A 22,260-nucleotide genomic window follows, 5' to 3' on the forward strand; every position below is an offset into this window, starting at 1 on the left:
CAGTTGCGTGGCTGGATTTTGGATCTGGATGTTTCCTAGTTCCTACTTTCCTCCCAGGTCTCCTTGTTTGTCGAGTGTCGACGATAATCGGACAATTTCTGCAAGTACTTGCAACGTTGTGTAACTGTCTTTACCAAATTCGTCTGCTCTAAGCGTTTCAGTTTTAGTTCGTTTGACAGTTGAAGAAGCAATCGATAGCATTTCATTCAACTAAAAAATGTCCCCGAAAATCATCCTACTTCTTCTTGTGTGCATTGTAGTTGTGGTATTGGCTAAAGAGAATAAATCAAAAAAACTCCAAATTGGTATCAAGAAACGCGTTGACAACTGTACCGTCAAGTCCAAGCGAGGGGATCTTCTCCACATGCATTATACGGTAGGTATAATTGGTAGATTTTTCCGGCGTTTGTTAAAGTGAGTTGGATTAACAAAAAATGTGATCGTGAAGGGCACACTGGAGGATGGAACTGAATTTGACAGCAGCATTCCTAGAGGTCAACCTCTGACATTCACCCTAGGTTCTGGACAAGTGATAAAAGGATGGGATCAAGGGTTAATGGGGTAAGTTTAAAATATCTTAAATGGCTTTAGTTGTTCAGCAGTTACTTATTTCACTGTATCCATCAACAGGATGTGTGAAGGAGAAAAAAGAAAGCTTGTTATTCCATCTGAATTAGGTTATGGAGCTTCTGGAGCTCCACCAAAAATTCCTGGTGATGCAACCCTAATATTTAATGTAGAACTACTGAAGATTGAAAGACGTGATGATCTGTGAGGCTCACCAAATAAACCTTTGATTTACATATTGTCAAGCACATTTATTGAAACTAAGGTTTCATGGTAAGCCCATCACCTCTGAACAAATAGTTGACGTCATGGAAATAACAGTGAGCAAGAATATTCAAAACCTGGAATCACAGGGAAATGAAAACTTATAATCCCCTCATGCTGGAATGTTTAAACTGTTTTAAAATTCAATCTATCAAATGTACCAATAACTGAGTTTGCAGCTAAATTGTCAACAAGAGAATAGTTTTGCAACATCAATAACAAACGCAGGCTTTGCCGTTTGGGAAAAAACCTAATTTATAATTTGGGTTCCGGTTTTGACGCTGCTGCGTAGCGTATACTCAAAGTATTCGAGTTTCCCGGTTCTTTTGCGTAACCCAAGCTTTCATAAAACGGTGTCATCGAATCTTTGCAATCTAGCGTCATTTTGTAAGCTCCAAGCGCTCTTCCAAGGTTCGTGAGTATTTCTACAATGCTGGAGAAAGAAAACATAATCAAACTCTAGGAAAATTTACACAAAAGGTTTGCTGACCATTTTCCTAGCTGTTTCCCACGGTAATTCGGGCTAACGACGACATCTTCTAACCTTGCTCTCTGTTAAAATGAAGGCAGATTGGTTACAGCAGATTTAACAGTTATTATTAAAAATATTATCATATGGCAGCAACTAACCAAAGCACATCCACGAATAAATTTACGTTCCATAAGCAGAGTGCTGGCACCCACCACACGGTCCTTGATTGTGTCAATTATAACAGTGCAATAGTATGTTCCATGACTGTTCTTCATGAATTCAAATTGTTCTATAATTAAATAAAATGTGATTTAGGTATATGGAAGGATTACAGTATGCAAACTCAGACCTTGGAACTGTTCTTCAGAGATGTTTCCTACTTCAGTCAGTTCCCCCAAAAGTTCTAGGAATCCTCTATTATAGTCAGACATGTAGAGTGGACGAACACAAAGACTTTCATCTCCTTTCAAGGTTTCATGACGCTCACCCAGGTTGTACCTCTTCAATAGTTCTGGATCATAAATTGGGATTTCAGCACTCATTTCAGTTACACCTATAAGCTAAAGAAGCCAGCAAAAATTGTTGTAATCGTTTACCGTAACACGTGTTTTAGAATGCGAAATACCTTTCGAGATCAATTTAAACAGCTGCCAGTCCCAACCTAGAACCTTTAGTCTTCGGTGCTTTCACTTCCTATACTGGTTAGTGTCACTGGCAAGGCAAAGGTTTTAATAAGCCCCTGCAGCTCTACACCTCTCTCCCTCTCTCAATTCTAGGTCTCTATCAAGGAGAACGGGATCGTACCCAAAACCCAATGCATTTTTCCCGTATTGCCGCAAGTATCTACACCGTAGACACGGGAGAACTGTGCGTGCAACAGGCCCGGTAATGTTACAACTTACGTGTATGCGGGCTATCGGCTATCACCACTGACCTTTGCGGCGCTAGTCGGCTAGTGCACGAGATTCCGAACCAGTTATTTCTAAATACTTTTATATTCTGCTAATTGTAAACAATCAAGTTACTCAATATTTTTCCATGCATTACGATGTCAGAATTTTTGTCTTGCAACTTACTCCGTTTCTTGACCTGAATAATCTTTGCACCGTAAAGAACTTTGCTCTGCTTGAAACGCGATGCTTCGCGTACGGCAAAGAATTTCGATTACATAATTGGTGGAGTGTCAATGTAAAAAATGCGATCAATTTCGTCTACTTCCGAAATAATAAAGGCGCTAACGCCGGGTCTCTGTCGAATTTCCTAGCCGTATTAGCACAGGAGCCAGAAGCGTGGACTTCGCCTCATGATCAGTTGATCCCCGCTTAATGAGCTTATTCAGGAAGGCACGTAAGTTCGGCTCATACTAGAACTCGTCTAGAATTTGGATGCATTCTTTCATGTAGACATTAGGAACTTGAGAAATCGAAGTCTCCAATTCACTTTCTATAATTTTTTAAATTATTATATAGCTATGGAATCAGAAACCAGCAAGTTCCACAAGCTGGGTACGTTTCGCCATCTAGCGGTTAGGTTAATGTAGTTTATCAAATGAAGAATTTCTTACAGGTGCTCCAGGCCTTTGGTGATCCGATCCAAACAAGTAATCGTGTATCGTGATCTAGTTTTGTTGACTATCCGGATTTTCTTGTTTATTTTGCCGAACCGACGATAAGGTCCTTCAAAAATGATGATCAAGTATATTTGTTTCCTTGAATTTTGTTGATTTTGTATCCCTAAGATCGAAGGTGTCTAGAACCAAAACTTTTAACATTTAAATGCGAAAACCTTTTGCATGTTGATTTCAAAGAAAGGTTAGCTTTGATGATAGTTGACGCCCTATGCCAAAGTTGGATCAATCTCTAAAGAGTAATTATTTGTGTATGAAGAAATGTTACATATTTTTCCTTTTACTTGTACAGATTGTTTAAGTTTCTATCTAGCAAGTCGCAAGTTGAAATGATTAAAAGGGGCCTGATAATACCTCCTGGAGCAACAGAGAAGCCAACAAAAACTGTCACCGATTGTAAGAATAGCAGCTAGATATTCAAACCAATGTCTTGAACAACTATTATTCAACACTTTAAATTCCAAAATTTGAAAAATAATAATAGTACTGGAAGATTTTACTCGAAGTGTATTGGGTCCTGAAAACAGGCATGGATCAAATAACATGGGGCGAGAACATCTGTATAAATATTTGCCAGCAACACAAGCTGAACTTCCTGTTCGAAAGATGAGTGTAAGTCAACCCTTAACAATGTTTTTTTTCAAATATGTCTTCAACAAATTATTCCTAGTATTGTTAATTTAATAATAAAATGTTATGTTTTAAATCTAAGGACAGCTACGATACTGCTATCATTCCTTTGGGGACGGACATGTCGATGCGTGAAAAATACATGACCTTTCACAAAACAATTCGGATCGGTCGTTTGCTTGAAGACCTAGACATTTTTGCAGTTACACTTTGTTATAGACACATTTTGAATCCGAAACAGCCCTCCAACGTTTCTATCAGCCCATACAGTATTGTGACAGCATGTGTGGATCAAATTGATATATCTCATGTTCCGCTTCGGGTATGGAAACAGATGTTCCTTTTTATTGCGCTTGATTTGAACAATTATTTGATGATTTGACGTTGAAAATGTTTTAGCACGACGCGGATATCCGTTTGAGAGGCCATGTCACATGGGTAGGCAAGTCGTCATTGGAGGCTACGATGGAAGTTGATCAGATAGATGAAAAAACGAACGCATGGAACACGGTTACTAATGCAAGGTTCGTAATGGTTAGCCGTGATCCCATGAACAAAGGGTCAGCAATCGTAAATCAGTTGCTTCCCGAAACCGAAGGAGAAAAGGCCCTTTTTAGAAAAGGAGAAGGTAATTCTGAAGACATTATCGTTAGATGGCTCTGACGAGTCTTATTCTTTTTTAATTAGCCAAAACAATCTTGAATTAATAATAATTTTTTTTTTTGGCTTCGCTTTTATCGTTTTACCGTTTCTTAGAAAACAAAGAAAGAAGGACCCAAATGCAAACGACATCCTTGTTCCGGAAACCACCAAGTGAGCAAGAGAGATTGATTATCCACGATCAATTCCTCCGCACGGTACGTTGAATCCCCTGAGCTATCATCGTCCAAATGACAAACTGTGTATGATGTATGAACTTTAACGTTTTTAGATCGACTGGAAAAGCATGTCCTTCAAAACTCGTATTAAACCGGCGAATTCCGTTTGGATGGCTGATGCCAAGCTCAAGAATATGATCATCTGTCATCCTGAGGTGCACGATTCTATTTGCCACAAGCAATTCGTTTGACAATGTCCCGTTTCTAACAAACAGAATCGCAATCGGTTTAACAAAATTTTCGGAGGTTTCCTCATGCGACTCGCCGTTGAATTAGCCTGGGCAAACTGCTACGTCTATTGGTACGTCTTGCTCTTTCATTTGAATCAGAATTCTAACTCACCCTTTTTTTTTTTTTTTTCATTCTATAATATTCCCATAATAAAAAAAAAAAAAAAACGAAAAAACATATCGTTTTAGTAAGAGCTTGCCTACCGTGGTCCATGTTGATGACATCCTCTTCCGCAAGCCAGTCGAGATAGGCTCACTATTGTACTTCAGTTCCCAGGTGGTCTACACTCAAGGCCATTACGTGATGGTACGGGTGTCGGCCGAAGTTGTTCAACCAGAAGACGGAACACACGACCTGACCAACGTATTTCATTTTACTCTAAAGACAGACGGGATGGCACCTGAAGTTATTCCGCGAACCTATCAAGGTAAACATTAAAAAAACATATGTCTCTGTACCCTTTTTTGTTTTTACGTGTCGTTTGTAATTGAACAGAGGCCATGATGTTCCTTGACGGACGGAGGCATTTTATGGATACTGAACATCCTTCTCCAGCCGGCGGACCGTTAGCGAAACTCTAGAACAAACACTTTGAAAGAATTTTGATGATTTTTAACGGTATTACTTAACACAAAAGACACACGCACACACACGCACACACACACAAAATAACTCGAATTAGTTAGAGGGAGTATCAAAATTCTTCGGCCCGTCCTCACCAATGGAAGGTGAAAAGCTACCACTGAAGTGAGATACCAATTGACCGATACCTATACGCGTGGCACGTTACGACGAATACAAGCGTAACGTTGATTGCATAGCCAGTGACTCCATGTGTGTGTGTGTGTGTGTGTGTGTGTAGTAAGTGGTAGAAACAAGCGTCCAAGCCCGTTGACTTGCTTCTTTTCTTTTTTCTTTTTTTTTTTTTACGGTATTTGACCCGGTTGTGAGTAAAGATGGTCGACCACCCCGCCGCAGACTTTCTTCTTCTTTTTTTTTGTTTCTTTTTCTTCACATCCATACATAAAAATGCGTTGCTGTTGCTTAAGAATGTTAGTCCCCTTTTTTTTTTCTTTGTTGGGGTTTGAAACTATTTATAAATTACCTGTCGATAAAACAAAAGAGAGTGCCGTTTGTTTTCGTTTTTTTTTTTCTTTTTCCCCTTAGTGGGGGGAATGGGATTTCCGATCGGGGGGGAGCCCGTCGCAGGGGGGGCCATGAAGAAACACAAATAAAAAAAAAGGGATGTCTAAAGAATCCCGCGTCAGAGCTGGAATGTGGGGGGCTCTTGTGTCGCACACGCCGATCGCGCGGGATTTTCAGACAGAAAGAAACCTAAAAGCGGTTGGGTTGGATGGCCAGTGAGCGGTGAATGAATGAATAGAAGGTCAATGGATTCGTTGACAGCGTCCACACGACACGAGTAGAAAACTATTTCTTTTTTCTTTTTTTTTCCGGGGGGATCATTTGTGTCTTTTTACGGGTTTCCTTATTAGCTCTCAAATATGGTCACCTTAGAAAGAGGCTGAGGATGGAATGAACGAGTTGGAAAAGAGCGTTGCCATGTCGATGTTGCCGCCTGATAAAAACGATAAAAACACACACACACAGACACACAAGACAAATACAAGTATGCATACTAGTATAAATAAATAAAAATACCAGAGAGAGAGAGAGAAGGGCAAAACTTCGACTACGGCTCCCTTAAATGGTGTACCATATACGGAAAAGTGGACGGAATGAATGGATAGAATTGCTGCAGGGACACTGTCGGTTCTTTTATTTTCGTCACACACACACACACACACACACACACACACAAAAAGTAAATGGAAGAATTTGCCCACTGCCTTTTTACAGCCAGAGAAGATAAGAGAGAGATTGTTAGTACCGTAGTTAGGATGAGAGTCTTTTCATTCCTGTACGTGTTCCAGCAAATGGCCATTTTCCACACAAAAAGGATCTAACAATAGAAAGGCAAAATATTGATTTCCTATTCATCCTTTCCTGCGAACAAACAACATTCTAATCTGCCTCATTAAATGGTGTGTATGTGTGTGTGCGTATAGTAATCGCGTTATAGCTCATCATCATTCATGTTTTTGGAACGGATGACATTTAACCGGATCATCCCCTGCCCATTCGTCGGAATCCGATACTCTTTTTTCTTTTTTTTTTTTTTTTGCTGGAATACTTTTGACGGTCGGCTTCTCTTGATGATAAATGAGCTGCCACTTGAATTCCTTTGCTAATTTATCGAGCTTAAATAAACAACAACAACAAAAAAGGAACATCCGCAAAACAAAATGTAAATAACGCAAATCACGACCATCAAACAGAAATGGAAAGACTCCAAAGAAACTTGGAACAGGAAGAGACAAATGTCCATTTGAAGAGATTGTCCTTTTTTTTTTTTTTTTTTTTAGGGGGTCAGGGCCGTGTTGAAGCTGTCGAAGATAAGTTTGTCTTGGCCGGAAATACTTGGCATTCTTGCGGTCATCAATGAAAGGTTCCCTTTGTCTTTCTGTCTCTCCGAAATGGACGACGTGCAGAGAGTTAGAAGCCGGCACACATTTTTTGTTGTGTTTTTGTTCCCTCTTTCTCTCTCTCTCCGATTATATAGAACCTCTTCTTCCCTCCGAGTTTTTCAAGACGAGGCTCCTTTCGGTTTGAACCTTTTGGAGCAGCCGAAGGACGGCCGGGCCGCTGGCTTTCTTGTGTCTCTTTTATCTCCATCATCTACCGCGTCCTGCTCTGGCAACTCATCGCTAAGATATACGTGAGAATATAAATACTAGACATCCATTTCTCTGCTGGCTCATTCCTCCGCTTCAAGGTGGGTGGCTGGGCCAAAATAAAACAAAACAAAACAAAGTGTAGAGACAGATGGAGAGTAGGCCAATATGTGACGGTATCGTGATGAAATCGACCGTCAAATTTACACACACACACAAAATGGAAACAACTTAAGGAGGGGAGGGGGAATATATAAAATTTCTCACAGTTTGGCCATCGTCCCGTAAAAGCGGAAGAGAGGGGAAAACTATTCCGGTGTCGCCCTCTGAACCGGATGAGTTGAAATGTCTTCATTTCTTTTATTTTATTTTTTTTTTAAAGTTTCTTTCTTGTTTGGTGAGAGAGTGATGAGAGAAAAAGGGAAGGACGACATATTGCTGATGTTTTGTTTTCAGTGGCGGTAGTGATGTGCTGGCATATGAAGCTATTAAAACCGGCATGCTACTTTTTGAATGAAGGGGAGGGTTCAAGTGGATCGGCGGAAGAAAAGAAAAAAGGACAAGGACGTGAAAATAATGGCGGCGTTTTTCTCTCTCTCTCTCTCTGTGTGTGAGTGTGAGTGTGCGTGTGTGTGTGCTTTAAGAAATGGGTGGAGGAGCTTCAAAAATCCACAAAGGTGGAGCCGGTGTAGTATTTTCTTTTTTTTTTTCAACATTTTTGGCGCCCACTTCCGCCGCCACCCAGGCAAAATGCTCAAATGGAAATGAGCTGTGCTCATCGACCACATCAAGGTGGGTGGTCGCTAGTTGCACTATCTCTTTATTTCTATTTTTTTTTGTTTTGTCCGCCATTGTTTCTCCCCTTTTCTTTTTTATTATTCGTGAAATTTTTTTTTATTATGTCTCTGGTATTTTCGTTTTTCTTCAAATTAATTTTAATAATTTTGACGAGAGAGAAAGAGAGAGGCTACATCCGCCTGTTGTTGTTTTCCATGCCGGTGATAATGAAAGGATTTGTTTTCTTCGTATCGCAGCTTTGCATCCCATCCGTAAAATTCGTCGAATCTTTCGCCATCCCGCACCTGTTTTGTTTTTATTTTCTTATCATGGCGTCCGTGGCTTCTCGTTCTACGTACACCGTCACTAATCATCATCCGATCATCTCCGAATTACGTCTTTTTGTACACCAACATTTGTTTCTTTTTCTCTTCCGAACCGACACACCTCCGCCTTTTTTTCTTTCCTGTTCAAAATTCAGAAATAGAATTTTTTCTTTTCTTTTAAAAATAGACTCTTACAAGTTATCATTCAATTTTCATGGCTAGATTTTTTTTCCTCTTGAATTTTTTTAAAAACCCCTCCCCCCCTTGAAAGGGAAGATGGAATGACGTATAAACTTGATGTGTTTTACTTACACTATCCAGTTTATTCTAAAACACATTTCATATTTCTAGTCTTCCTTTTCTCGAAAGAGAGGCAAGAGTCACTTATAAAATCATTAAGTTTGCCTTTATGGGAAGGTCGCACGCCAACTGAAAATCTATTTGGTGTGTGTCGACACACGGATGTGTATGGGTCCTATACATATTCATGTGCTTACACAGGTTCTTAAAAGAAAAGAAAAAAGATGGGACAATCCGACTATATAGGAAGACCCTGGGTATTTATTATTATTTATTTATTTTTATTTATTTTTTTGAAAAAATAAACACAGAGGACTTTAAGAGCAAAAAAGGGGGGGTTCAAAGAATGCGGAGCTTGAGGGGGGTAAATGTGTACATAATATCTCTTTGTACCAGCAGTGTGTGTGTGTGTGTGTGTACATGAAGCCCAGGTGGAAGAAATTGCCATAGAGATAAAAAAAAAAAGGGAACCGTAGCCCTGTGATTATATCACACGCCACCTTCTTTTTCTTTTACTTTGACCTTTTTCTTTCTATTTCGTAATTATCCATCCGGTGTCAATTTTCCGTCATTTCTTTTAGTCGACTGCATTGTGTGTGCGTACACACGTACATTTCTTCTTTTCCTGCCCTCTTCATATAATATACCGCACTCAACAATTCTAGTCGAGTCCCATCCGCTGGGCGTTATCGTTGACGATGAGTTTGTTCTCACCCGAGTCAATCAACAGAAAGAAAAGAAAAAAGAAAAATAAAAAGAAGGACATTTTATTTTTATTTATTTTCCAGAAAGAAGCTCAACTAACAAGAGGCAGCCTAATTGGCCTAATCAGCGGAAGGCCTTGTTGTTGTTGTTGTTGTTTTCTTTTAGTTTATTATTATTTTTTTAAATACCTGCTATACACGTCTGGTTGAATGGAGATGCCCTTCATAGACACGACGGAGAAAAGAGAGAGAAAGAGAGAGAGGCAATTGTTACGCACACTCACGGCAATGAACTTCGCGTCTATAACACAGCCGTAGATTTACTACCGGTAATTGCTCGCCGTCAGCCCTTCGCTTCCAATCTGACCTTTTTGTTTGTTTTTCTTGGCCATGAAGACGACTGGCAAAAGGCACACACACAAATATAAAATATCATCAAAGTAAACACAAATAATAATAAAAAAGAAAAAGAAAAATGTGGGTAATTTAAAAGACCCCCCCTTTGGACAGGTGGAGGACCGCCAATGGTGGCGGTGAATCTCTTCTTCCTATAGTTAGATGATTATACGGTCCCCCCTTCTAAATTTATTTTATTTTATTTTTTTTTTTTGAGGGGGGGGGGGAGAGATTTTTTTATTCTTTTGGGTTTGTTTTGGTACGCCGGTTAAATAAACGAAAATGTCTTTTGATGGATGATGTTATGACTGCCAGAAAGAATGAGGAGCGGCCGCGGTCTTATCCTTTTTTTTTCTTTACCCTCCCATCTCTCGTGCGCGCGCGCGCGGCTTTCATTATTCAAATTCATTGTGAAATGCAGTTTATCTTTCTTCTTCTTCTTTCTATAATGTGTGTGTGTGTGTATCGGGAATTTTTTTCGGGACACAAAAAGCGGCCACACGCAACAAGGGAGCGGTCCGCACGCCACCTGTCGTTACATTGCCAACTAATGGTTATCTATAGTTTTTTTTCTTTTTCCTTTTCTTTTCAAAGAAGAAAATCATCTGAATGTTGTTTGATCTTTGACCCTGTTAAACACACACCGCGCCCTAATTCCCCAAGAAAAAGGAAAAAGAAAAGAAAATGGATTATTATTTTTATTATTATGTTATTTAAGGGAATGAGAAACGCGAAGGAATGCGCATTATACACCGACCCGCCGTTAGCATGACGCGACGATATTTATAAACGAAACAACAAGCCAACCGACTATTTTGAAAACTTTTGAACTTGCCCCCTTTTCCACTTACACACACACACACACACACACACACACACAAACAAACTTCTTTTCTCTCTACCTATTCGATATCTCGTTTCGTCTTCCTTGAAAATGTTAATGGATCCTGTTGTTAACGGGCCTCTGCCCGGAATCTCCAATTCAATACATTATCCACACACAAACAACAGATATATTTAGATGAACCCGAAAACCTGATTTTCGGACTCGATGTCTCACATCTTATTTTTAGTTTTCAGCATTTCTTTCCTCTTTTTCTTAAATTCTTCGCTTAATTTATGATGAATGGAAGAGAAAAAAAAAAAAAAAAGAAAATGTGTTTTAATAGCTTCTTATTATTTTTCCGCTTCTCAGAAATAATAATAGAGGGTCGATAATCATCTCTCGGAAATGTCACACACCACCTGCACTCCAAACAGTTGGCGCGTATGAGCTAATAACATTCAAAAGTCTTATAATATATAGTAGTTTCGAAGAAAAATGAAAACAAGATCAAAAGAAACAACAACAACAACAACTATCCTACATCGTTATCACGACCAGTATTACAACAGCAACAGCAACACGCACGCACACACGCAAAAAACAACAGAACTTTTGCGTGCAAGTTGGCACTGCGTTGCGAGAAAAAGGGCTACTCGGATAAACGAGAAGACATCAGGGACGGTGATGAGTCTCGACTGCATCAATGGATAAGGTTGGTCACGGACGTGTGTGACTATAGAGAAAACACACGAGAACAGGTTATAGGAACGCAGGAGAATAGATCCGTCAAGTGGCGAAACTGTTGTAGCCTACAGCGTAGACTACGATATTTTCGTATTAACTCGCATTGTTTGTGCGTGTGTCTCTATAGATATTTATGACTATGATTATAATGTACACACTAGCTGGAGTGCTTCGTTATTTATGTTTTGTTTTTGTTTTTTCTTTGTCTTGTAGACACATTCACGAGAGAATGTTGGACTGTCTTTATCTTGATATTCTGGCTTGTTACACGCAGACGAAATGGCGTAAATGTATAACAAGAATGCTCCCCTCCCTTTTCTGTTGTTGAAGTCTTCCTTGTGCATAACACGGCAATTAAGGGGAATGTCATTCGTGAGATTCGAGATTAGGAACTTGTTAACCAGGATGATGACAGAGAGACGTCATTTCATTTCATGTTTGAAACATCTTTTCCTACTTGTAATGATGATAAGTGGTTTTCTTCGCCGATTCCCAGCTGCAGGAATAAAAGCCGATTAAATAGCAACGATATTCAAATTTTCGTTTGCTGCATAAGTTACAGCTCATTATTTCAAAGTGTTATTTAAATACATGTTTATTCAAGAATCGTTTCCAAATTGTGTTTTCCATTTCAAGTCGACAATTTAAGGAAAAATTTAAAAAACAAAAACTCATTTAAATCCGAGTTAAATGTTTTTTTTTTTATTTTAAAAAGGACGAAGTTGTATTATAGTGTCCTAATCGCTTCAAGCCTCTCTACTCTAATGACAACTGATTATTTCGACCATTATCCGCCTCGTTTTTTCTTGTTGTCTTCTTTTCTTTTCAGAGTACCTTTTGACAATTTCTTTTTGGATTTGGGAAATCCAGTTCGTTCCGCCCGCCAAAATCTGTTGACAGCCGGTAAGCGAAAGAGGGCGTGTTGAAAAAAAACAACACAAAGATGTGAAAGACATCTTTCTTTTTTTCTTCTTCTTCTTCCTCTTTTCTTCGTATAGCCACTTGATAAATGATGGTGGTCCAGGCGTTTACTGGCGTATAATCAACTCTTTTCTTCTCCCCCCGCCTGCACTTGAAACTTCCTTTTTTTTTTCCTCAAAATGTTTAGAAAAAGAGAGAGAGAGTGATGGCCAATCAGTTTGAATAAAAAAGAATGTTAGAAATAAAAAAGGCCTGGCCCTCAAGTGTCCAGTAGGGTTCTAACAAAAAAGACTTGTATTGTCCAGCGAAGAAGAAGAAGAAGAAGGAAAGGCGTTCGTCACCTTGTTACTATACTTAACACTCAGCGTAGACTGCATGGTGCTGCTGGTAGATGTATAGAGAGAACTGGAGGCAGCGCTTCGTTCCTGGAAGACCTTCTTATAGCCTTTTTTTTTTTTATAAATGTATTTTTCTCTCTTATTCAAACTGAGCTGGGCATCAGGTGTCTTTTTGTCGTCTCCATGCAAGTGTTGGCCGTGCCGGATAATAACGACCTCTCTCTCTTTTTCTCTCTTTTCCTGATACATCTAAATGGATGTGGATGGCCACACCAACACGCAAAACTTGAGGGCCATCGCTTTTAACCGGAAAATATTCCTAGGCTATTAGCACTTGATTGCCGCTATATATATATACATTTCAGATGCTGCCTAATCAACTGTAGATTTTTTTTTCATAGTGCGCAAAACATCTTGATCCTGTCACACACACATACTTGTTTTCTTTCTTTTGATGTCATCACGCAGGTGTGTCTATTTATAAAATATTCAATGCATCCTATAATGTCTAATAGGCCTTCCACCGAAAATAGCTCTTATATGATGGTGTTTCTCTTGTGGTTTTTTTTTGTGTGGTATACACTGTGTCTGTTGTTTCATCCACAAGGTAAAAAAAAAAAAAGAAAGAAAAACTCCCCGGGGTGTCGAGTTTGAAAGGAAAAAAAAAATACACAGCCGCCACGCAGTCTGCTTCAACTTTCTGTCTCTCTTTAGTCTATCGTTGTCTATTCTCCTCTTTCACATGTTTCTCTTTCTTATTTTTTTTTTTTCGATTTATATATATATATTTTTTTTTCTTTTCTTTTTAACTACTGTAGTACTTCCTTCCCCCCCCCTCCCCACGCCTTTTTTTTTTTTAGCTTTGAACTTTACCGATTTTGACACCTTCTCTTTCGTTTCGTAGCTGCGGAAATTTAGAAAAAAAGAGAGGAAAAAAATACAAAACAAAAATGATTCATTCAAATTTCTCGGCCCAGATGGATGAGCTTTTCCAACTCTCACTGGACGTGTCGTTCTTGAAAAAAAAAAATGTTTTAATTTTTCTGGATGCGGGTGATGATGTGTGCGGTTTGCTCGATGTGAATGAATGGGATGCTGGATGTTAATTTTTTTTTTTTGAAGATGCCATTGCACACCTGCGCCATATGCTGCACCTTTGGCAAAGGCACACCTTAATTTAAAAAAAAAAGGGGGGAACTTTCTTTAACGACGAGGTCTCATTTCAATGTTTTCTTTCTTAGTCAATTCCTCTCGCACACGTGTAAAAAAAAATAAATTAAATAAATTCATTCCGCATCTTTGTGTGCTGTTCTATTGTTGAATATTTCTGGAATTTTTAAAAGAAAACATTTTCTTTGGCGGTTTTTTTTTGTTTGCCCCTTTGCTTGTGTCGGCGTGTTTCCTTGCGCAAAAGGGGCTGCGCATGTTTTTTTTTTGTTTTTTTTATTTGTGGGTACACGCCTCTATATACGTACTAGTCCACCTGATACATGCTATCTTGCTAACACTATATCTGCATATCGAATTTGTTTATTTATTTATTTTTTTTTATTTATTTATTTTTTTTCTTTAGATGAGGATTCGAATAAAATGTGTCCGGTTCATCTGTTACCGCCCGCCCCGTAGGAAAGACCAAACATTTTTCTTTCTTTTTCTTTTTAAATTCTCGATCTCTGAGAATAAGAAAAGAATAAATTCAAGTTGGTATACGTAAAAAAAAATTTTTAAAAAATAAATAGATAAATAAATAAATTCAGATCCGCCCTTTTGTGCGCCCAGCTGGGCCGATTTTCTTTCATTTTGTGTGTGTGTGTCTGTGTGTGTGTGTAACTTTATTTTTTTTTTCGCTTTTGTTTCTCAACCTGAAAAAAAAAAAAAAATCTCCTCCCCTGTATTCCTTTATTTTATTTTATTTATTATTATTTTTTTTTTTTCTAGTTGGTTCTATGTAATTTAAATATGCGCACGGCAAAAGAGGAAAAAGAAGAAAGAAGAGCGCGCGGTGTTTGAAAACATTTGTGTCTCGTTCTGTTCCGTCTTAATTACAGAGCAAAGTGCGCGGGTTATGGCGGGAGGATGACTCCATCCTTTCAACCCGCTCACAACACACGAAAAAAAACAGGAGGGAGGGAAGCGGCTGGGAGCACACCTGGACGATGCCGAAAAATACAAATCCAATAGCCTCAAATAGAAATTTTTCTTTTTTTCCTTTTTTGATTTAACATTTTCTTTGTTGTTGTTGTTGTTGTTTTTGTTGCTGTTGCTGTGATGAGATAAGAAGTAATAATAGTAGTCATACTATGTAGAGTTGCGTATGTCTTTAGCTCAAGTTGTACGTGAGCCACTATGCAATCACGAAGCTGCCGAACCTAGTCATTACGAAACGGGAATCAAATCGGAACGAAAACAACAGGCAATTCCTCAAATTAAGACGAACGTCTAGAACAATCAAACGTCCCATCATAAAACCTACCCTTTGAATATTTTTATTATTATTATTTTTTGTTGCCTTGTATTCAATTCAATTCAATTCCATTTTTTTCCATAAAATGATTTCATAGTAAATGCCACGTATTCGATTTGGCAAACAACTAACGAGCATACAGCAGCGTGTCACTTTTCTTTGGGCTCTTCCTTGTTTAGTGTTGGACTTTCATTTTTGCTCTGAATTTAATTTGAATGACTCGATTGGCATCGATTTGAAATGTGTCGTCGCTACATAAAATGGATTCGCTCTCTTTGTACTCCCTCACATCCATCCAGAAGCTTGAACCCCCCCTTTTTCCTTTCAGCTCTTTTGACATCTGTCTTACAGTACAAGTGTCCTCGCCTGTCCCCTATCGCCACCGCAAAGTTACAGGCACACAACCACCTGCTTCAGAGAAATCTTCCTAAACTTCAATTGTTTATCATCCGATATTTTGATTTTGGTTTCATTTCCCATTTTCTCGCAAGTCGATCGGTTTAGGCCCGGCCGTCGTTCGTCCATCCCCATCACATAAGAATCGATGTGTTTTATTTTCCCCCGATAGGATTCACTGTCGCCTTTAGTCGATACTTTTGTCGACCGAATGTCGATAGTTATAGCGATGGAAACTTTTAAAAACAAAAGAAGGAAGATATAAATAATTAAAAAAAAAAAAAAAAGAAAGAAGCTTAAAAGCCACTCTAAATATATTTATATAGACGTACTACTCTCTCTCTCTTTCTTTATGCGCGAGTGTGTGCATAAAAACCTTTTCTTTTTTTTTTTCCAAAGGAGGGGGGGTTACCTTTTCCCATCCTCTTTAGATAGAGCTGGCCTCAGAGAAAGGTAAAAATGCTGCTGTATCGCCCTCTAGACTCTTTCGAATTTTTCTTTTTCCAACCATCGGGATGAGGTCGAGTGTGTATACTAACTAAATACCATAGGACCTTGTCTATATACAGCAATGCCATGTAGGAAGGATATACCAAAGATATATATCCGATAGATATATATACAGTATCTCTCTCTCTCTCTCTATGTATATATAGGCTTCTCTGTTGGTATCTTTGTTTTGTGTTTCTCTTTTTTTAGTTTTTAGTTTTGGAAGTTTTCCTGCTGGTAGGAAGAGCAGCGCACCCCAGTGAAACCAGTCAGCGTCTGCCTATTTTAGTCGTGTGGTGATGTGGTGCGGTCGGTGGTGGCATTTCTTTCGAAACATTTCTTGTTGTGATGGCCAAAAAATCGACAGCTAACGAGTGAAGGGAAAAGACAAGAGAAACAAAAGAAAAACAGAACGACAGCAGCTACCGTACTGCAAGTGTGCACCTGTATTTTTGTTTGGCCACGGTAAGGTGTTGTACTCATTAATTATCACCCCCCCCCCCTACTCGTAAAGAGAGAGACGAACGGTGTCCTCGTGTGTGCCAACTGTGCGTCTTCTCCTTTTACCTCCAGGTGGAATTGAATTAACATTTCAGTTTTTTTAAACCTCAAGTTTAAATTGAATTACAAATTGAAATGATTCTCAGCATTTTATTTTCAGAAGGTGAATTGAATTTTCTTGACTCGAAACTTTGCAAGGGACATTAAACTGATCTCCCCTATCCCCTTGAAAAAGTAAAAAGCTTTTGGGTTTGGTTAAGGGGAAGGTAAAGTTCTCCCCCCTTACCTATCCCTACCTATATCTTTTTGGTCCATTTTTTTTTTTTTCGGTACCAAGATGCCAAAAAGCCAAAAAAGAGAGAGAGAGAGAGAAAAAAAAGCCTTAGCTCTTGGAGCTATTGCCCTTCTTGAACCACCCATCCCTCCCCCTCTACCCCCCCAATATTTTCCCTCTTTTTTTTTTTCTATAGCTTCCACCTGGGTTTTTTATTTTTATTTTTTTAAGTTTTTCTTATTTCTTTTGTTTTTACCTCCGAAAAACTAAAAAGGAAGGTTAAATAGGAAGAAGGTTAAAGAAAACCCTAAATACTATCGACCATCGCTACCCATTTTCTAAACACTCGTTCTCTTTTGTTTTTATTGTGCTTTTCTTGAAATTCAATTTTCTGGTTTTTTTCTTTCTTTCTTTCTCTATAGGATCTCCGTGAAAAAGAAAAAGAAAAATGATCAACATGGATCTCCCCTGCGTCCCAGTGTGTTGAGTGCCTGCGTTCTCGCCAAATCAAATGACAACAATTGAAAAAAGAACATTTCAAAATTCGCGCCATTGAAAATCAACCGGGAAATTACACTCGCAATCATTTCAAACGACACAACCTCTTTTTTTTTTTTTTTAATTTTATCTCCACTTTCATCGACGTCAGAGTGAGGCTTCATCCATCTATTGCACCATCAACCGTGTTTTTGTTTTTTTACGTGCGTGTTCACGAAAGAAAGAAGAAAAAAAAGAGAGAAGTGAAAGTTTCGTTCGTCTGCCGTGTGTCTTTTTTTATTTTTCCAGTTTCTAGTGGCCCGTGCGTTCGGACGTTTTAAAAATTGGGTGTCTTTTTTTGTGTGTACCCTGTTTGGTCTTGGGAGGGCTCGGCCGTCCGTGCGTCGTCGTGCGGATGTGATATGAAGAGCGAATGTTGTGCTTGCAGTGAGGGAGGAACGCCTGCACGTGTACGCAACTGTTAAAGGCCAGGATGACACGGATCTCCCGTTATTGCATCAGCCAGCACCAGTTCATCGATTGCCGTTTGCCGCATTCAAATTGCCTTCTCGTTTCGCGCTCTGCAGTTGACAACGGTTTCAGGTTCGAACCCCACACACTTCTAAACATTTTTCGCTTGCAACATTGCCAATAGATAAGAATTAACTCTGATGGAATGTAAAGCTATTTAAATATGTGTCTTTGTGGCATTTGGACGTGTATGTGGCAAATGGAAAGCGATACACTAATAGCGTGTTGATGCATTAAGAAGAAGAAGAAACAAAAAAAAAGGGACTCGATAGATTTACCTGGAGGGTAAACAGTTTTTCTTCTTCTTCTTCTTCTTCTTTTTTTTTAAAATTGGGAAAGAAAAATAAAACAAAAAAAAAGCAGCGTAGATAAAACCTTTCCACCCTCTGTCCAAATGAGGAAACCCAAAAGGTGGGGGGAGGGAGATGCTGAGTGCTTTTTTTCTTCTTCTTCTTTTTTTTTTTTAGGGTTTTGTCTTTGTTTTTTTTTTTTTTTCCTGGAAGAAGAACTGAAAGAAAAAGAGGGGGGGGGGGCGGATAGGATGAGGAAAAGAAAAAGAAAGGACAAGGAAACGGGGACAGTAATAAGGGAGACGGACTGGCCCAGCTCCGATCTATTGAAATTGGAAACCAGTGGCCGCATGATTACGCTAATTCAACTGAAATTCTTTTTAATTTAATTTAATTTTTTAAAATTTTATTTCTTTGACATTTCGTTTTTCAATTGATGAATATTTATTAAGTCGAGCCGCGGTCGTTGGACGACTAAAAAAACTCGAGTTAAATCTGCAAACAAGCACCTGGTTAAATGACGTCATACCAACTGCGCGTTGGATAACTGACCGTTTTCAATTTTCTTGCCCTTGCCACAATCTTAAAAAGATGGTAATAGTTATTTTATTTGATTTTTTTATTTTTTGTGTGTGTTTTATTTGGTTTTTTTTTTAAGGATGTGTTTGCCAACTCGGTCAACTTGACTCACGAAAGTGGTCGTTTATCTACGCAAGTTGATGGCAGCGTAATCCCCATAAGCTTTTGTGTGTGTGTGTGTGTGTGTGTGTGTGTGTGTGTGTGTGTGTGTGTGTGTAACAAATGCGTTGGACAGGTGTGCTGGAAGGACGAACAATCAATTTCTTCTTTTCGGTTAGCGGATGAAAAGGGGGTCGGACTCACGAGGAGATGGGGGGGGGGACATTCTTCATGGCATCAAATATTTCGTGTTTTTTTTTTCTTTTCTTTTTCTTTTCTTGAGCAACGAAATTAAAAAAATATATATAAAATATTTTCGTTATTTGCTGCTCCTGGCCTCATTTTTTGGTTGCGCATAACTCGCATCTATTTAAAGTTGAATTGCCATTCGATCCTCGTATACAAAAAGAAAGGCCAACTTTATTTATATCTTTTTTTTTTATTATTTCATAAATCACCTGGCCGCATCTCAGGTGTCTGTTGCGCAATGCTTATGCAATTTTCCTTTTTTAAAATGATTATTACTATTATTTATTTATTTATTTATTTATTATTATTTTTTAAAAATCTACGTGACCTACACTATAAACGTACGAAGAAATCCATCCGGCTCTTCGGATGGATGTAGCTTCGATAGTCTTTGATAGTCTATGCAAAACACAATGCCGGTGGAGGGAGAGGTTTTTGCCGAGCCCCGTTTTTTTTATTATATCGATGCCCCCCTCTTCGAAACGCTACGTGCCCACCTGCTGGTAACTGACAACTAAGGCAAGTTCCAAGAAAGAAGAAAACACCGGTGCCCTTATCTAATTGGCGAGATCACAAATGGGAAGAATTCCAATGTTGTTTTCTTCTTCTGCCCAAAAGAGAGAGCTCACACCTGTGCGCTCACGCGTACACAGCGAAACTATCCCGACACCCCCAGCTCGACATCATTTGCATATAGTTAAGCGGTTTCTTTTATTTATTTATTTATCTATTTATTTATTTTGTGTGCCTTTGATGTTTCGATTTCGGAAATATTTGTAGAAAATCGGGATTTTCGCCTCGTCTCTTTGCCATTATTCAAACGCAAACAAGGATGTCGCAATTGTAGGCCTTGAGTGAATCCATTCACTGATTTTGGTGTTGGCTATTTACGATGATAGTTTCAACTCGTCGAATCGACGCTCATAATTAAAGGAGATGGTTGGTTGTTTTTAGTGAGCCTTTTTTTCATTTGTTCTTTCTTAAAACAAAAACATTCGGCGTGAATGAATGAATGGAATGAAGTGTTGGAATTATGACAAAGGGATGGTCTGGAGAAAAAAAAAAAAAAGAAGAAAGAAAACGTGCGCCCGAAGGAGGAGCCTTGCATAATCAGTTGGCTTTGACGTGATGGCAACGGGGGATGGGTCGTCCTTATTACGTCGTAACAGGTGAGATGGGGTTGGGCCCTGTCCAAACCCAAAATATATGGAGTGTGTAAGCTTATGGGCAGCATACTGCAGGTGTTGTAAGGCAAAAGAAAAATGTTGCTATTCAAATTTTTCTTTTTTTTTTATTATTTTTTTTTATTTTTTTTATTTTTTTGCCTTTTTACCTTGTTGTTGGATAGGAACAAAATAAAGAAAAAAAATTTTCTTTTTTCTTTTTTATTTTATTTATTTTTTTTATTTTATTTATGAAGGTACAAGGCGCGCTGCGGTCGCACCTTGTTTTCCATGTTCATTGTGATGTAAAAGAGGAAAAAAATCACTGAAATTCTATGGCGCTTTTATTTATTCCCCGCCCCCTTTTTTCTGTGTGTGGTGGATCTATAAATATTTGGTTAGTTATAAAGCTCCTAACTGTCGGTTAAAACCTTTTGGGGATTTCAGAACGTCGAGAAAAAGAAATCAGAAAAGAAAAAAGAAAAAAGAAAAAAATTATTTATTTTCTTTTTCTTTCATTGTCCAGCTTGACGGTCCGTCACATTTCCATATCAATGCCACCGCCAGCGCGCCACTATTTGGATATCACAATCAAAGTGGTTTCCGCTCGTCTCGCAAACGGGAAACAAACAAACAAACAAAAAAACAAAACTAGAAAACATTTGATTATTTTCTATTATTCTTATGCTATTATATATACACCGTGAGTCACGTGCTCATTATAGTACCGCAGAGTTTTCTTGTTTAATCTTGCGTGATAAACAAAACCAAACAAATTCCAGTCGTTATTTATTATTATTGCTATAAATTTAGGGGGACCCCAAAAGTGTTATTATTATTATTTATTTATTTTTTCTTTCTTTCTTTCTTTCTTTTTGAACGATAGGGCCAAGCCTTGGGCCTTACATGTAAAAACACTGAGGTGATAAGTGAAGAGAGAAATGGAAAACAAGAATCGATTCGTCCTACTCTTTGTTGATGTCGGATTGATTGATTGATTCATTTTGGGTTGATTGTTTCAAAACAGAAATACGTCAATTAATCGGGTTTCTCTCGTCCATCGAACACGACACACGGCAGGGCATCGGGGCATCGGGCAAGAGGGATAAACAAATGGCTGTGTGGTTATCGGCTGGCGTTAATCACCATCACTGGGACCACAATAACAACAAACGGGTGAAAGGCCCGACTGTTTTATTTCATTTTTATTTTTCATTTTTTCTTGAAATCAATTTCGAAAAGAAGAGAATCGGTAAAGGAATACAAATTGATAGGAAATATTGAGAACTGAATTTGTTGGCGGGGTCCTTTTTATTTTGAAAACTATTCATCTTTGCCCCATTTCGCCTCGTTTTTTTTTGATCGATTTATTTCGGAATTTTTATCAGATTTTATTAAATTTTTATTTCCAATTGAATCGAAACATTAACTTAAAAACAAAAGAAAAACAAAACCAAAGAAAAAAGAAAAGGAAAATGTTCTTTTATGCAGCGCTTGACAACGACCCCAAAAACCCGAAATTGTCCGATGGATGGTCGAAGAATTTCACCTGTTGCTTTCTGCTTCTCATTTGATTTTTTTATTTTTTCCCTTTTGTGTTGTTTGAACACCTGTGTATAAACACCTGTGTCGTCGTCGCATAATGCGCGCGCACCCATCCCACAATATCCTTCACTGCCAAAAAGGCCCGCAAAGATATTTTTCCTTTTATTTCCATACGAAACCTTCAATTTTTTCATTTCATTTCTTTTCTTCTTCTTCTTCATCTTCTTCTTCTTTCAAAAACAAACTGCAGTGCTTATTTATAGCTTTTTTTTTCATTCTTTCAAGTAACGTACCATCCGGGGGGCTATTACGTAGCAGCCGGATATCTTTACCTGCTTCCACACTGGGCTTCTTCTTCTACTTGCTAGTTCAATCAGAATGAAATATATATGTATATAAATATAAAAGGCAGGGGCACACGCGCGCGCCCTGGACGACACACGCGCCGATGAATAATTCATGGCTAA

General features: G+C 38.5%; 3 protein-coding genes and 1 long non-coding RNA gene across 7 annotated transcripts; 3 read left to right on the forward strand and 1 right to left on the reverse strand.

Moving 5' to 3' along the window:
• The first annotated feature begins 123 nt into the window (after positions 1-123).
• LOC116924603 (peptidyl-prolyl cis-trans isomerase FKBP2) lies at positions 124-803 on the forward strand. The gene is made up of 3 exons (XM_032931122.2): positions 124-376; positions 449-561; positions 631-803. Exons 1-3 carry the CDS (start codon positions 218-220, stop codon positions 773-775), a joined length of 417 nt encoding a protein of 138 aa, XP_032787013.1. The 5' UTR covers positions 124-217; the 3' UTR covers positions 776-803.
• On the reverse strand, positions 804-2,163 carry LOC116924602 (probable glucosamine 6-phosphate N-acetyltransferase). Its single transcript, XM_032931120.2, has 5 exons — positions 1,929-2,163; positions 1,653-1,863; positions 1,462-1,592; positions 1,322-1,383; positions 804-1,264 (listed from the first exon to the last, which is right to left on the reverse strand). Exons 2-5 carry the CDS (start codon positions 1,843-1,845, stop codon positions 1,087-1,089), a joined length of 564 nt encoding a protein of 187 aa, XP_032787011.2. The 5' UTR covers positions 1,846-1,863; positions 1,929-2,163; the 3' UTR covers positions 804-1,086.
• A 691-nt stretch (positions 2,164-2,854) lies between these two features.
• On the forward strand, positions 2,855-5,643 carry LOC116924599 (acyl-coenzyme A thioesterase 9, mitochondrial). 2 transcript variants are annotated; one of them, XM_032931117.2, is made up of 10 exons: positions 2,855-2,998; positions 3,223-3,326; positions 3,415-3,542; positions 3,643-3,882; positions 3,960-4,188; positions 4,317-4,417; positions 4,492-4,593; positions 4,654-4,739; positions 4,858-5,096; positions 5,165-5,643. In XM_032931117.2, exons 1-10 carry the CDS (start codon positions 2,988-2,990, stop codon positions 5,248-5,250), a joined length of 1,326 nt encoding a protein of 441 aa, XP_032787008.1. In that variant the 5' UTR covers positions 2,855-2,987; the 3' UTR covers positions 5,251-5,643. The 2 variants fall into 2 exon arrangements, with proteins under 2 accessions (XP_032787008.1, XP_032787009.1); XM_032931118.2 differs by having other exon boundaries at positions 2,989-3,114.
• A 10,428-nt stretch (positions 5,644-16,071) lies between these two features.
• On the forward strand, positions 16,072-20,845 carry LOC123473973. Of its 3 annotated transcripts, none has more exons than XR_006648548.1 (4): positions 16,072-16,174; positions 16,296-16,550; positions 17,283-17,940; positions 18,611-20,142. It is a non-coding gene; the product is annotated as an uncharacterized LOC123473973 (long non-coding RNA). The 3 variants fall into 3 exon arrangements; XR_006648547.1 differs by lacking the exon at positions 16,072-16,174 and having other exon boundaries at positions 16,196-16,550; positions 18,611-18,752; positions 18,817-20,142; XR_006648549.1 differs by lacking the exons at positions 16,072-16,174; positions 18,611-20,142 and adding an exon at positions 20,775-20,845 and having other exon boundaries at positions 16,199-16,550.
• The last annotated feature ends 1,415 nt before the right edge of the window (positions 20,846-22,260 follow it).

The sequence above is a fragment of the Daphnia magna genome, linkage group LG6 (assembly GCF_020631705.1).
Source record: "Daphnia magna isolate NIES linkage group LG6, ASM2063170v1.1, whole genome shotgun sequence".
Classification (NCBI taxonomy): domain Eukaryota; kingdom Metazoa; phylum Arthropoda; class Branchiopoda; order Diplostraca; family Daphniidae; genus Daphnia; species Daphnia magna.

Coding starts and splice junctions, on each gene's coding strand:
- LOC116924599 (XM_032931117.2), top strand. Junction 3,543..3,642: donor TTCCTGTTCGAAAGATGAGT/GTAAGTCAACCC, acceptor TTTAAATCTAAG/GACAGCTACGATACTGCTAT. Junction 4,594..4,653: donor TGATCATCTGTCATCCTGAG/GTGCACGATTCT, acceptor TCTAACAAACAG/AATCGCAATCGGTTTAACAA.
- LOC116924603 (XM_032931122.2), top strand. CDS start 218: ATGTCCCCGAAAATCATCCTACTTCTTCTTGTGTGCATTGTAGTTGTG. Junction 377..448: donor TTCTCCACATGCATTATACG/GTAGGTATAATT, acceptor GTGATCGTGAAG/GGCACACTGGAGGATGGAAC. Junction 562..630: donor TGGGATCAAGGGTTAATGGG/GTAAGTTTAAAA, acceptor ATCCATCAACAG/GATGTGTGAAGGAGAAAAAA.
- LOC116924602 (XM_032931120.2), bottom strand. CDS start 1,845: ATGAGTGCTGAAATCCCAATTTATGATCCAGAACTATTGAAGAGGTAC. Junction 1,593..1,652: donor CTCTGAAGAACAGTTCCAAG/GTCTGAGTTTGC, acceptor ATTTAATTATAG/AACAATTTGAATTCATGAAG. Junction 1,265..1,321: donor GGGAAACAGCTAGGAAAATG/GTCAGCAAACCT, acceptor TTCTTTCTCCAG/CATTGTAGAAATACTCACGA.